The sequence below is a fragment of the Condylostylus longicornis genome, unplaced genomic scaffold, assembly GCF_029603195.1.
Source record: "Condylostylus longicornis isolate FDR11 unplaced genomic scaffold, ASM2960319v2 ptg000077l, whole genome shotgun sequence".
NCBI classification, from domain to species: domain Eukaryota; kingdom Metazoa; phylum Arthropoda; class Insecta; order Diptera; family Dolichopodidae; genus Condylostylus; species Condylostylus longicornis.
Window position 1 is genome coordinate 3,416,344 of NW_026578045.1, and position 16,316 is coordinate 3,432,659.

The 16,316-nt window shown below is 25.7% G+C and overlaps 1 protein-coding gene across 1 annotated transcript in view; it reads right to left on the reverse strand.

Moving 5' to 3' along the window:
* The window catches only part of LOC129612749 (histone-lysine N-methyltransferase, H3 lysine-79 specific), a 136,189-nt gene that overhangs the window by 24,792 nt on the left and 95,081 nt on the right, over positions 1-16,316 (reverse strand). Inside the window, exon 6 of the mRNA XM_055526509.1 lies at positions 3,756-4,608. Within this exon, the coding sequence (XP_055382484.1) occupies positions 3,756-4,608 (853 nt within the window). The remainder of the gene's footprint in view (positions 1-3,755; positions 4,609-16,316) is intronic.

Sequence of the window (16,316 nt, forward strand, 5' to 3'; positions counted from 1 at the left end):
AAAAATTCTTTATTGGAATGTGTTTATAAATCAGAATAGAATTTATAAAAATGAAATCCAGCCAATACGATTTACAACAGAAAAAGCAGAAATCCAACAGAACTTGTAGAAATGAAACCACAATTCAATCGAACAATCTGGGTGCTATGAACTTGCACTTCTTTATAATATTATTCAATTAGTTACAATTAATAATAGCTGCTAAAATGAGCTTTCATTTAAACCATGATGAGAGCCTTTTAATGAATAATCTATACCGTTCTCAATTAATAAATATTATTATAATTCAATTCAACACGCTTGGAATACCTTACAAGTACTCCCACATATTGTGGTAAATTTTTACCGTGTTAATATCAATTTTCAACTCTAATGTTAATTGATAAACAGAGATCCAATATAACAGTTTTACTATATCAGAGTACTATCCAATAATTTCGAATACTATAACAATTAAAGCACAAGCTCTATATAATTATATAATACCGTGGATTTTAACTTTCAATATTTTATGTTACAATAATTATTGTAATGCGACTTCTACTTTTTCCTATACAAACTTTATGCAATACATTTTAAATTTTTATTCCAATGAAATCTATATGGTAATAATTATTTTTCTACGCCTGAATAAAATAACTTGTCATTATATTTTACCAATATTATTGTTGACTCTATTTCAAATATAAAATATTTATTATTTTGTCATTGTTAATCATTTAACCTGTCATTTGCTATTTTCTACTCGTACATTTATACAAACATTGGAAGGCATATTTTTACAGGAATAACATATTAAACACGCTATTCATGTTTTCATTACATTTTCTTCCCACAATTTAAAAAAAATTATTGTTTATATACCTATGTATACATTATTATTATTATAATAGTATATATAGGTTATATTACCCTTCTTCTTATAATTAAATAAGTAATTGAAATGAAATTTTACCCTTTTATTTTTTATTTCCTAGAAATTACTTAATAATTTTTATTGAATATTAAAAAAAAATCTGATATGATCAATACATCACCGAATTTTCAAGACCATCAGAACATATCCGAATTTGTTGGTCAAATTATTTGCAATAAATTCATTTTAATCTTGATTTCTGACCCTAACCAGGGCACAAAGTCATAAATGCTGTATACCTTATACAAATAGAGCACAACTTGTTTCTCTCTTTGAAAGATTTTAAGTCAAAATCTGGGTAGTAATTTAATATCTCACATAATTTAAATTCAAATACTTAAAATTTGCCTTGCTAGTAAGTAAGGGGTCTGGCCTTGTCGTGAATGACCAACCAAAATAATTTGGAAATATAATTTCCTGAAAATTGTTTCGGGAGATACTGAAACATAGTTAGTTTATCAGTCAGTCAGGTTTTTCAGACAGGCCAACAGAACGGCAAAAAAATCTCCCATAGGGTATTTGGTGCAAAAACAATACCTTCCTTCTTGTAAACCCCACCACCGAGGTAACAGAAAAAGTAAAAAATATTTGTCCTTGTTGACTATTATTATGCACATATAATACACCTGTTACATAATAATTACAAATTTATTTTAGAAGGCGGAAACGAGAGGCGGGGTTTAAAAACTATGCATGCATACAAAATATTGTTTGTAATTGAAAATGTTATATAATTAAATGAAATGCTATCAATAGGGTGAAAGATGAGTCAATTTTCATTGAAAATTTAATGTTGAAAGTTTAAATAAAAGTCATGTAGAAAAAGAAAACTATAAAATGTACAAAGCAATGAGTAGCTGACATAGTAGATAGACTTCTTCCTTTAGATTCCGTTCAGCTTCATTTTCCTTTACATATATAAAGAATAAAATAAGGTTCTTGGAAATTCTCATAGAAATTAATTGTTCTCATATAAAACTATTTGCAAATGACACTTGTAAGGTAATAAAAGGGTTTATTTCCATTACACCCAACAATATTTGTGATTTTTCAAAATTTTAACCTATACAATTTTTATTTACAACTCTGTGAGTTTAGGCACCCATATAACTTAACTCTATTTTAACGACCTTGCCGCCTACATAAATTTTTGTGACTTAACATTTTACTATTAAAATTTGCTCTCTCTTCAATGAAAATTTCTATAAAAAAAATATTTAGGAGTGTTTAAAAAAAATTGACCCCTATCGTAGGGTTTGTGCATATGCGAAGAGAAAAAATTATTTGACATTCTCAAATTAGTTTTTGTGCCACTAAAAATATGAAAGGATGTTAGCATATTTTATTTTTCCATTTTTATATGGTCACTAATCCTTCCTTCAGTTATTCATAAGCATAAAAAAAATTATTATGATGTGTAATAAAAGTGAAAACAGTTTGGTTTTATTTTAATCACATTTTAACTTAGAGTGTTAGATAGTACTTGGGCGAAATCAGACCTTGACAACATTTTTTTTTAATAACCATTATAGTTATGCATAAAGGTACATTTTCTGTTTGAAGTTTGGAGGATATAGGTTTTGTTATTGAAATCATGCACATCATCCACTAATTGGAATATTGTGATACGGGTGTAATTTAATAATACGATGTAATTCCGATTATACGATAACTTGGTTACGCACAGGTAGTAAGTTGTCATTAAATTGCAGAGAAAACATGTACACACTTTAACTTAAGTATACGAATTGAATTACTAATTATCTTAAAATTTTTTCTTTTAGTAATCTCATCTTGAAAATATTCACTATTGAGAAGCTAAGGGAGTTATTTCAGAATTAAGGATGGTAAGAGCGTTTGGTCACAGTTTTTTGCAAAAACGTTTATCCAAAAAAGAGATGATATTAGAAATTTGAGAAGTTAAAAGAAAAAACTATACAATAATGATCTTAGACATAATTCTCTCATCTGAGCTTAATTCTCTCAATTGTGCTTAATTCTCTCATTTGTGTTTACTTCTCTCATTTGAATTCAATTCTCTCATCCTCAAAAACAAATTATGCGAATTGCGAACACTCTTTTTGCAAGAACTTATGTAAATATTTCCACATTCTTCAGAATTCTCTGTAAGCGTAATGAATAGAAACTCACAACCACTGGAGTTCTCAACTACCGGCACAGTTCTCAACTACATAATATGAAACAGTGCGTATATGATCATGAAATATAAAAGAAAACAAAAATTTATGATAAAAATCTTAAGGACATTTTTTTTTTATATTTTTTAGCACACAATAATTTTAATATATGATGAAATATTGCTAGAAAGTTTGCTACTACTATGCTACTATGAATATGCTACTACCAACATCATAAGAGCATTTCGTAATTATTTATGTAGGTATATACGCTATCCCAACAGTTCATGCTCATATCTAAACTGATGATTGACATGAGTCTTGCGAACGCAGAGAAAGAAGAAAATTATCTCCTACCCCATATAATTTCTCATAATTTCTTTCTCCTCTGATAGAAATAATTTTGCAATATAATATTAAATGTGTTTATATGTGAATGTCCTAAATAGGATTAAAGGCAATAAAATAAAGGTCCTCTTATATTTTTTTTCTATTTTGGGTTTAGTTATTTTTTACGCCTGAAATAATTTTTAAATAAACATGTTGTTAGACAAAACTTAACATAAAACTAGACTAACAATACAGAAGAAAAAAAAAAATTCATAATTAATTCAAGGAATGAAAAAAAAAAATTGATGAGGAAGTAGAGAACACTGATAAAAAAAAATAAGACCATAATAAAAAAAAATTTTTTTTCTCACCTCTGATTTAGCCTGACCCCAAGCTGACCAAATTTGTAAAACTTTTGTATCATTACTAAGGATTTGTTCAACACGCCTCCATCTTTCAGTAATAACAAAAATTTTATTATTATCTATTGTTGTTGATGGTAATAATGATGCTGTCTGTGATGTTATTCCTCCCGTTGTTGCTGTTGTATTTGTTGTTTCTATCGTTGTTATTCCCGTTAAATCAGAATCATGTAATTTTGATGTTAAAAATCTTTCAGGTAATCCTATTTGCTTTTGTTGTTGCTGTTGTTGTTGATTATAATGATGATAATATTCTTTCGAATGGTTATTATGATGATGATGATGATGAGAATGACGATGATAATTTTGATATGATAATGGTGTTATAATACCTTCATCAGCTAATAAAACATTTATTAAATCAGAACATGTTGTATCTTCATTAACACCGGATATCCAACGTTGTTCACCAAATGCCCATATCGGTATTTCATCAGAAACTGTTTCAATTGAATCATTTGAATTTAAATCTTCATCATTATCATCGTCATCATCATCATCTTCTTCATTATCATTATCATCATCATCGTCATCATCAGCATCATGTTCATTTTCATTATTATTATTAGAATTGGTATTGATTTCAGGATTATTAATAGTATTATCAATTTTATATACTAAATCATTATCATCAATATCATCATCATATGAATCATTATTACTTTCATGAAAGTAATATTGATTTTTTGTATTTTGATGATGACGATGATAGCGTTTCTTTCGACGGTTTGTTAAATTAAATTGTTGTAAACCAGTATCAATTTTTCCTATTGCTGATGGAATCGCTGTTGACTGATGTGATCTGTAAGAAATGAAAGAAAAAAATATATTATTAGATTTAGCTGGTTTTAAATGTGAAATAACTTTAATATGAATTAATAAAGCAGTGATATTGAATAATTATACTTTGTTGGAAGAGTTGATTAAAATTCGATTTAGATTCACATACGCTAAAATGGTATTATGCAGTGTTGGGGATACAAAGTTTAAGAAGTATCATTCTTACGCAATATATGGGCGAAGTATGATTTAGAGCTTCAAAACTTTTAAAATAATCCAATTGATGGCTGATTCTTAACAATTATTTTTTATTAAGTAATAAATTTAGAATTGTTCCTGTATAAATAAGATGATTTCGCTTCAATTTAAGATTGTTAAGCATAATTACTCAATATAATACATGACTCAACTATTAGCCCTAGCAATAATTACGGAGGCACTGATTCGAACGCAATTGGAGTTGCGATTATTGCCAAATTTTCTGATAATCAATAATTATTGTCAAATTCTTAAATCCCTCATTCTCAGATTTATTGAAATTTTTTTGCAATTTTATTTTCATATGCTTTCTAATATTGTCAAAATTAATAAATTTTTTATATTTCGAAAATTAAAAATATTTTTAGTTGAATGAAGAGATCTTGTTCTAACTGTCATACGCTTACATTTTCAAAAATTATTATCCTTTAATATAGATTTATTGTAATATTACATTAATAACTTTTTCAAGGATTTTGATCCCTTAAAAACATGAGTATAGTCGTTTTATTCACTTCAAGTTTCATAAAATTTTGATTTTGTAACATTTTCAATACATTTCTTTCTCTCTCTCTTTCCCTCTCTCTTTCTTCACCTCCTATATATTTTATGTCAATTTAAATTATTTATTTTCCTATTTTCCTCTTCACATTTATTATAAAATAAAAAGAAACAAAATATTATTAATTCACCTACATAAATTATAATATTGAATTTTCGAAAATCCTTATTGGGATAAAATTTTGTTAAATGCTCGAATTTATTTTGTATAAAATAAAGTTGACATTATGTAAAAGTTGACAATGTGCTCTTTTATTTTATTTTCTCTATTAAATGCAAAAAAAAAAACAAAAGCCCCTGGAGGAATTAAGAAGAAGTTTCTATATTTATTTCTTTCTGGTCATTCAATTTTTGTATGTGATTGTGTATAGCGGGATTAAATGATTCTATTTTACGCAAAATATTTTATTGAATGAATTTTATTACAACTTTTAAAATATAAAAAGTTTTTATTTTTTCAGAACATTTCTAAAAACCTTGTACAAAAGATTTCCTTGTTAGTTTCATTCTATCAGTCCGTATGGCTATAGCCGTGCGTCTTTTATCAAGCTTCTATTCTGCTTAATATGAGAGAATTTAGCTAACCCCCTAACATTTATAGTAGCTCATTATTATACCGGAGGCTCTAAAATTTTCATTTTTTGACAACTCGTCCGGCCGAAATCCCTCAATTTTTCGCTCTTCAAAATTGTGGAGAAAAATTTGACTTTCGGCAACTTCGGGCTTCAAATATTTTCAAATTTTGTCAATTATCAAAATAATTGCTTCTTTTAATTTTTATTGATTTTCTCCCCGGAAGTATGCAATAATTTATTATGTCTTTATCGTTGAGTCAAAATGTGCTACCTTTCGAACCATTACTTCAATTCTCATTATTTATTAGGTAAATCCTTATAGGATTTTTAAATATGATATAATGAAGCATTTTTTGTCCTATTTTAGATCAAAATAAAATGTGTAAATAAGAAGAAAATAATTCTATTGGGAATTGGTTTAGTAGAATCAAAAATAGGAAAATTAATCAGAGATTTTGAAAGGAAAAAGGCAATTGATTTAAATGTGAAATTGTGCAAAACAATAGTAATCTACGCCATTTGTTCGAAGGTGATAAATTATTCGAAGATGTAAGTTTGAGCTCATCGAACTTGATGTACTTGAACTTATTTTTTAGATTTTAATTGATTTGATATATGGGATTCCGAATGTGTACTGAAAAAAAATTAAGAACTACGCAAAGGGTATTATTTCATCGTGCGCCGATGGCAGAGGGAAAGCATTTTCTATATGCTGTAAGAAAAATGTGGCCAGAATACCACCTTAGGGAATCGGATAGTCTACTGGTGATGTTCCAAAGGGAAATTGCCTGCTGAACGGAAATTTACCCCGGACAGTGGCTAGGATTGCCCTTCAACGTGACGTGTCGCAATTGTTTGGTTCTAGACAGGAATAGCCTGGACATATGGGTCATATGGACACAGCTAGTGTGCACCGGGTGTGCACCAAATATCGAAGATTGCAAATTGATTAGTTCTAAAAATTTCTGCAAACATTTATAAAATCCGCATTCAACCATTCTTCCATTAGAAAATAATCAATAAAACTATTTCCTATTTAGTTTAGAAAATAGTTTTCAATAATTTCTTGTATATATAAAATTAAATTAATTGTTTTCTTGTTGTAATTTGATTTACTTTACAATTAAAATTATTGACACTTTATAAAACTTCAATAAAATTGTTGTCACTTTTGTAAACTTTAACAAAATAAAATATTATAAAATTTACTTTATTTATAAAATCTAAATAAAATAATAATATGATACTTTTCTTCTTTACACAATTATTATAACCAAATAAATATGCTAGAACACAAACAAAATATTCATTATTATTTTATGTACAAACAAGGAACTTTATGTATAGTGCATTATCAAATTATTATTAGAAATTTCATAAATTGCTTATTTAGTAGAAAATTTATTACATATTTTCAGTTTATATACAAGAATAAATAGAACAGATGGATAGATGTCCTTTTACTAATACAATTTTCAATAAATTATTATAGAATTTCATATTGTTGTCTTTCATAAAATTTCTATATTGATCTTTATTTTATTTACAAATAATATTATATATACAATACATTGTATATTGTAGATATACACCTGAGAACAAATATTTTATAATATAATTTAAATGACTTTTAATATAAAAAAATTGTGTCCTTAATATAATCAAACTAGAATATTAATGTCAACTGGTAGTATTCAAGATGGAATTAAATTTATATTTACTCAGATAATTTGAGAAATTGTATGAGTATTGAAGAATATTATTAAAAATTATAAAAATGATCTTGAATGGCAAATTTTCAAAATCTTCTTTTCGACAATCCTCAAAAAACGGATGTGATTGCGATTAAACCGGGAAAGACAAAGAATTTTTATGTAAATTTTTTAGAATTTCATTGAAGAATATTTTAGTTATTTTCCATATTTGATATGGAAAATCACAGATTTTTTAGTTGGTTTACATGGTTGTTTGCTAAGACACTCCAATTTAATACAAGTAGTACAACGTGGAGCGGCTTTAATGCCATAATCCGTGTGATATGTTTTAGCTACAATCTATATCTATCGTTTTCAATCGGGAATTTATATCAACTCTTTAATCTTATAATAAAAAAATTGCCGTAAGTAAGTTAAAAAATAGTGATCCAAATACCTTAAGCCTTATTTTAAGGAAGGCCTAAACATTGGCAAAGAAAGAGGTGAAGGGGTTCTATGTTTTCCCTTTCTTCGCAGTCTTTACTCTTCCTCTTACGTGCAGCCATCTAAGATACCATAAATCTCTCAGATCTACCATTGTTCTAGCGACATTCTTACTAAAACTAGCCAGCATCAGCTTCGTTCTATTCTCTAGCCTCATATAACTGTTGGTTGCATCTACTTAGATGTTTTGCAGTCTGTCAAATCATATATGCTCAATTAAAACAGAAATTACAGTTTTAATTTGTTATTTTCAATTGAATATCTGATTAGCTTAACTAACTACATTTAATTTGGTTCCTCTTAATTTTTTCCAAAATTAATTTCTTGATACTAACATTTTAAACAAAAAAGATATAAAATTAATATTGACACACACACTACAACTTTAATTTCAAAACCTTAATTGGAATTGTTTAATTTTATTAATTAAATTTTAATTAAATTCTGTTTTTAACATGAAGATTTTTTTTACCATTATTAAATTATCATTATCACAGAAAATATTTTGGGTATATGTTCAAAAGTTTTTGAAAATTATTCTCATTAAAAATGTGATAACTCATGTTATATAAACCGCAACCCCGATAACCCTATATACTATTCATTTTAAGATATAAACATGATTCTATAATTAAATAAATTTTAATTAAAAACCACATATTTTGAAGTTCAAAATGACAATTTTACTGTTATTTTGTTTTTTTTTCGCAGAAAAACCTGTTCATTTTTATATAAAATAATTTTCAAACTCTCCTCAATTCTCCATAATTCAAAAAAGAACAACAAAATAAAACAAGTATGACTTACATAACGTGTCAATTAAATTTATTTATGATTTTTAGCACATTTCTTAGAACATTGTATAAAAATACGCTTATTACATTCAGTTAGTCCATACATTTTTCGTCGATTTAATTGTTTTGCAAAACTTTTACAAACTCTTAAAATAAAAAGCTAAAATTTTGTACATTAAATACTCTTTTCGAAAAACTGTCTCCAAATTCAATAAAAAAAAATTTATATGACCCTAAAGTTTCAGAAATACGAGATTTTAAATACCTTTTTGTACGGAAACCACAAAAAAATTTCAAATTCTGCATACGCAGCAGGGTACCAAAACTGCAAAACAACATATATCAAAAAGTTACAATGAGCAACGATCGTTGAACAGTTTAAGATTTAAATTGCTTGTAAAAATTAGCAAATAGTAGCTGCTTACTTCTTCTGAGCTATCGCAGCCAAATTTCATTTAGCAAAATTTTCAATATCGGCTCCTTGTTTTTCTGAAACGAAATGGTTGTCTGATTTTCTATAAAACAAGAAACTTTCGTTGGATATCTTACTATCAAAAATATAACAATTATTTTTGTTAACAGTTAATTGACCGAGCTAGGCACTTAATTAACCTTCTTTGGCTCATCCTAAAGATATGCAAATAATTATAATAAATTTGGATACTCATATTACAGAGAATAATTTAAATACAAGACACTTCTTTCCTAAAATTATTTCTCATTTGTTCAAGGAAAATATGCTATTTAACAAACCATTACTTTTATCGTTATGTATTTTACTTAGACATAAAATGTGTGTGTATGTGCATGTAATCCTATAAATTTTACAAATTATGTCAAACATCTACTTTTATTTTGCAAAAATATTAAATATCAAAAAATTAATTATATTCATAAATAAAACAAAAAAAAAAAAAACAATTAATAATTTTAATTGATATCGGAAATCATAATAATGGCCTATTCATTACCCAATTTCCTAATTAAAACTAACAAAAAAAATGGGTACATGAGCAAAAAAAAATATGTATATATATTTTTAATAGCCTGTTAATAGTCTAATAATAAATTATCCTTCTCGAAATTTTATCTACTATAATATAAATTGTAATTTTATAGTATGAACGGTATGTTTTTTATTATACTAAAATGCATGTAGGTTGGTTGTATAACAAACGCAATTATCTCTGCATTTAAATTAACCATGTGTATGTGTATATGTTTGTTATTTTAGCAGAAATACACTTAGAATGTGCTGATTATGATTTACTAGAATTACAATATGATAAAATTGTCAAACAATTTATAATGGACTGGATTTGCTCGCCAAACTTAAAAACTCGAAAAATAAAACATTAAAAATATAACACTCCAAGTGTATAACAGTTTAAGTGTATAACAGTTTAAGCGTATATCAATCCAAATGTATAACAGTTTAAGCGTATAAAACTCCAAGTGTATAACAGTCTAAGCTTATGACACTCCAATTGTATAATACCTTTAAAAATTAAAGAACATAAAACTCAAAAAGTATAGAACTCCAAGTGTATAACACTTAAAATGTATAACAGTTTTAAAAATTCAAAAGATGAAATTTGAAAGGTACAATACTCCACATGCATTACCATCTAATCGTATAACACTTTTAACCATCATTTATGACACTTGCAAAGTAAAAAAAAAAAAATATTTATATACTCGTATAATACAGTAGGCTAATAAGGTTTTCTAGAATGAGTAGTAATTTCCATAAGTTACAGTGTCCTATTTACGTTTAACTACTGTCAAATATAATATTATACTATTTGATGTTATTCTATAAAGTTATACTATCATTATTTAGTGTGTTATACTTATTACATCACAAAAAAAATACCGCTATCAATAATTGCTTATTTTTATTCATTTGTTATACGCAAATATCTTACAGTATTCTGGATTCAACAAAAAAATTCTCACATTTTCTAACAAAATAAAATTTTATATGAAGTGGAAATAATAATACGGTAGCATAGTTAGTTATAGAATAATAATTATTACTATGTAGTGCCAAATTAGCTAAAATGATATTTATCAATGTTTTAGTTGACGTTAACCATGAATAATAGCCACAGTAGATTAAAATGTTTTATAAATACATACTTACATACTTATTTATATTCTATTTCATGTCTACACTTCAAGTATTACAATTGACAGGAGTTTAGATTATAATATAGAGAACAACTATTTTGCTCGCAGAGTAAAGAATTAAGTAATGCATTTAATGATTTCATTATTTTACAAAATATACCGTTTACTGGTATAGATAGTATCCATGCACTGTGGAAAATAATTTTTTTTAAATTCTCCTATTTTATAACAATATTATTTTGTTGTGCTCGTTAATAAAATAATAAGTAAGTAACTTGATTAAACACAATTAAAGTGGTATAATGAAGTTTTATTGAAATAATTTTAACACATTATTTCTCAACTGACTAATAATGGAATAGATTTTAATATGACATTAAACATACATAAGTATTAATTTAAAATAGAGTTTAAAACGTGATTTAACTCCGAAGTATTTTCCAACACGTAAGAAAAAAATAGCTCAACTTGTTCAGTATTATACTCCCTTTTTAATCAATTCAGAGCTTCAATCTTGCTATCTAGAAAAAAAGAACTTTAAAATAATAAACTGATAAATGGCAGGCTAAAATTAAGATTTCTGTTCCAAAGATTGTGCCATAATAGGTAATTTTATATTCCAAGTTTCTGTGTTATTTTAGAAAACGAGTCATAAAAAATATTAACAAATAATTGCAAAATTCATATTAGATCTGGGTTGTTCTTGAATTAGATAGATCTTAAGATTTGACGTGCCAGTTGTTAATCAACTTAAATTGCTTAAATTTTAACTGCGTTTTGTTACAAACTACTAAGTTTTTCACTTTATAAATTGGCCGCTATTGCAAAATTTTAGCAAAAATTTTAAATTTGTTTTGCTTATTAACAAAATTATGATATTGCTACAACCATAACAATATCCTCATTAAATGTTTAATTTCTATTATGTCAGGATTAATCAAATCTACTTCACTTTCAATACATGTTAATTTTATTACGCAAAAAGCTAAAAGTTTCACTAAATGATCACTAACTTTTAATAAACACTACTCAAAATATAATCTTTTGACATTTTTATATTGTCCACCTAAAAATTCATTAAAATCATGTCCTTACCTTCCTTAATTCAAATCAAATAATCCAATAACTTTAATAATATACGTCTTTAAAGAAAAAACGGAAAATGCCAAAACCTACGCTAACAATTTTTTAATTAAATCTGATAAACACGTTTGACATGATTGAAAATTTAATTTTTTTCCTCCCTAATCAGAAAAATAAAAAAATCCTTAACAAGCCAACATCAAATTCTGTCGCCCTTTCAATCATTTCTCAATTAATTTTCTTTCACAAAAAAAAAATATATGTAAGTGGCTCTTTCAAATTATCAACATTATGTCGGATGTAATCTTTTTCGATAACATAAACAATATCAATACAAAAACAATTAAATAAAATGTATTAAATAAATTTATTAATACCTGTACTAAAGGTACTTTGATAAGCTGGAAAAAGGCCAACACACATACACATACAATATAGAGAATTTAAGGATCAAATTAATTTTTTTCTTTAAAAACATTTTTTCATCAAGAGTGAAAATTTCTTGATTACGGAACAAAAGATAAGGCTCTCTTTCTCTATGCCTTCCTTTTTCCCTATTTCTCACTCTTGGTATCTGTTTTCATGAATTTATAAAAAAATATAATACCAATTTTTTCATTTAAAATCATTTGTGCAGGTGGTACGAAAATTCTACGAAAAATATTAAAAACCGCATACCACATGAGATTATCAATAAAAATTGAGGATTAGATAATTTAAAATTGATTTTGTTTTTGTTTTTCTTATTTTAGAATTTTTCTTACATTCCTTGCCACTACCTTCTTCTTTATTTCTAATTTTATTCTCCATGATTCTTATTTTTTTTATAGCTACCTTTATAATAAAATAAAAAGTTTTAAAGGTGTTTTTCAATTATCTAGCACATATCGTCAATTTCCGCAACAAAAGAATAAAAATAAAACCAAAGGAAATATTTAAACTGAAAGATACAAAAAAGGATATTATGTTGGTGTTATTAAATAAACTTTAACACAAGATGATATTACATTACAGGTACGTATTTGGTGGAGTACATACATATTATACCCAACTTATTATGTACATTTTAATGTTATAACTATAATATATAGGTAGGTACATAATTTTGAGCAGTGTATCATAGGTATAGCCATCAATGGTTAGGTTGATATTATCTTGGTAATACAAAAACCTTTAAATAGAAATTGATTTTGATCGATTTTACAGGTTGTACTTATATATATATAAAGATACAAAAGTATAATTAATTAAATGAAGAGGAATGTTGTGTTGTATTTTATATGTATTTGATGGTTTGCTATATCAAATAAAAAAGATTATTAAGGGATTTTTAGATTGATTGAAAAATTGATGCTCATACATTAATTTTTTTTTTTATATTGAAAAAATTTACTTTTGTTTCTTGATTATCCTTACAAATTAAAGGATATTTTATTTGGATAAGTGTCAGGAAAGTTAAGATAATATTAATAATAAATAAAGATCCCAGTTTTAGCAGAATTTCAATTGTTGGTTTTCTATTATTCGAAATTTCAAATTAAAATTTCTTATTCATTAATATTTGAGAATGAATTGGTTATAATTTTGGTATTGCTTTTGGGTACTTGCTATATAGACATTATTTTAAAGAAATTATTTAATATACAGAGAGAATTGTACCTGCTATAGATAATTTTAATTAATTTCGAATAAGTAATATATAATTGAATAAACGGTACGACGTCTCGGACAAAATTTCAAGCAATATATTAAATTTTTGCTAATATATTCCGTATTGCGGATATTATAAATAACATAACATTCTGACATCGGAAACCAACAATAAATACCAACTGATGAACTTGTTAAATTCGGCTAATGATAAATTGAAGAAACATAAAAGATGCAGTGTATACAAAATCGAATGCAATAATTGTAACAAATTTTACATAGGCCAAACGAAGAGACCTGTTACAACAAACCTTAAAAAACATTTAATTAAGGTAAAACTACGTGCAAGGAGAGTACGAATTTCGATTCAATGGTTGCAAAACATATTTACGAAATAGATCACATAGTTACGGAAGACAATTTGAAGGTATTAAAAGAGTTAAAAGGAAAATACAGAAAAGAAGTTCATATGAACTTGGATTGCATTAATATCATACTGAAAAAATTTTATTATACGAGTAAAAGATTATACGAAATTTGAAAAAAAATTGCATACTTCACGGCGAACAAAAAAAATTATTTTTTTTTTGGAAAATGTTATTAAATTTCAAATAAATGTTAATGATTTTTTTTTTCAATTAATAACTGTTATAATATACACATCGATAATTATTAATTTAGAATACTTAATAAATTCATACTGTAAATTTTACTGTAATTTTAACAGATTACATCTTGTTAATTAACTAGTCGTCTTCAATAATTATTGTCAATTTTCACATTTTATTTATTAATAATGAATTAGAATATTCTTTAAAATTGAAATACTTAAAGAACTACTCGAATTTCATTCGGAATTTTATAGTAAAATAAAAATTTTATCCAATTGTCAATATTAATATAAGATTCATTATTAATATTCATCAAGGAAATCTAATATTAAATTACCATTTCTCACTAAATAATTAATATGTTAAGCAATGATAAGCAAAATGTTAGGTAATGTTATAGTGGTTATCAAAATTTTAATTTTATTTTTGATTATGTGAAATTGAAATCGATTGGAATTTCTAAATAAATTTCATATATTATTATGATTAATTGACATATAAGTATTATTGGTTTTTGGTTACAATTATAATTCATGAAGGTTTATTGTGTTGGATAGTTCGAATCACATAAATTTTAATCAATTAATTAAGTTGTTAAAACTAAATAATGTATTGAAGTAGTTTAAGTACTCTGAGTATAAATGAGTTCTTAATAATTTAATGAAAAGTAGAGTAATTTAACATTAAAATTGAGTTATAAAACAATCTTCTTAGGTACTATACGAAAGTAATAATATTTAATTTTTGAGAATATTTTTAACAGAAACGAGTAATTATTAATGAAATTTCTAAAAATTATGAAAACGTTGTACACAACCATGGTATAGTTCAATAATGACCTCGTCAATATTCGCAATATAAGTTTCTAATTGCCTGAATTTGCCACATAACCACCGAGACAATTTCAAATTTAACAAGCATAATGAATCTTTTAACAGTACCTTCCAAATTATTACCAAATTTGGCGAAATGTCCACTATTGAGAGCTACTTCTTAAAAATTACAAGTTTAATCGAAATAGTACAACAGCAATAGGGTAATATTAATTATCCAAAATCTGGTTAGACAAAAAATGTACTCCTATTGCTTGTTATCACACCAATGTAATATTTCATCCCAAAAGTATGCAATATAATGTGATAACAAAAGAATTATTTAAATACAACTCTGCTGATTTGCTTAATATAACAACTGGTTATATGCTCACTTGCATTATCTTATTCACTTTCATGTGCAGAGATTTTTTTTTGCAATACCAATATTATAATATAACATGAATTTGTAATCGTGATATTACAATGCAATCATTTAAACTATAATAGGTATCTGAAATACCATACTGAACAAAATTTAATTCCAAGGTGTTGTCAATGACATCAACACGTTCTATACAATATTCTACATAATATCTTCAATATTTTCAAATTATATTAAATTTTTTTTTCACGCTCATCCCTTGTTATGATTCTTCTAATTAATTAGACATTGCACATTCTGTTTTAAATAATTATAAATATTCTCATATCAATGATCATTTTAAATACATGTAATACATTTATAGTGAGGTGGGGGGCACACTTTGTTATTTTTTAATTAATCGGTTTTAGTTTTAATAGGTCAGTTGGTCAGAAATAACCTAATACATAAAAATGATTATTCAACATTATCTCTATAACTTGAAATTTTTCTTCTATTTTCTAGAATTTACTTAGACTCTTGATTTTAGTATAAATCAAGATTCAATCACGTATAATGTTGTCGTGTACTTGTTGTGGATTAAAAATTTAGGTTTACAATGTAATGAAAATATTTTAATATATATATATATCTATTTCTAGATTTTAATTAGTGTCTACTTAGGAAAACG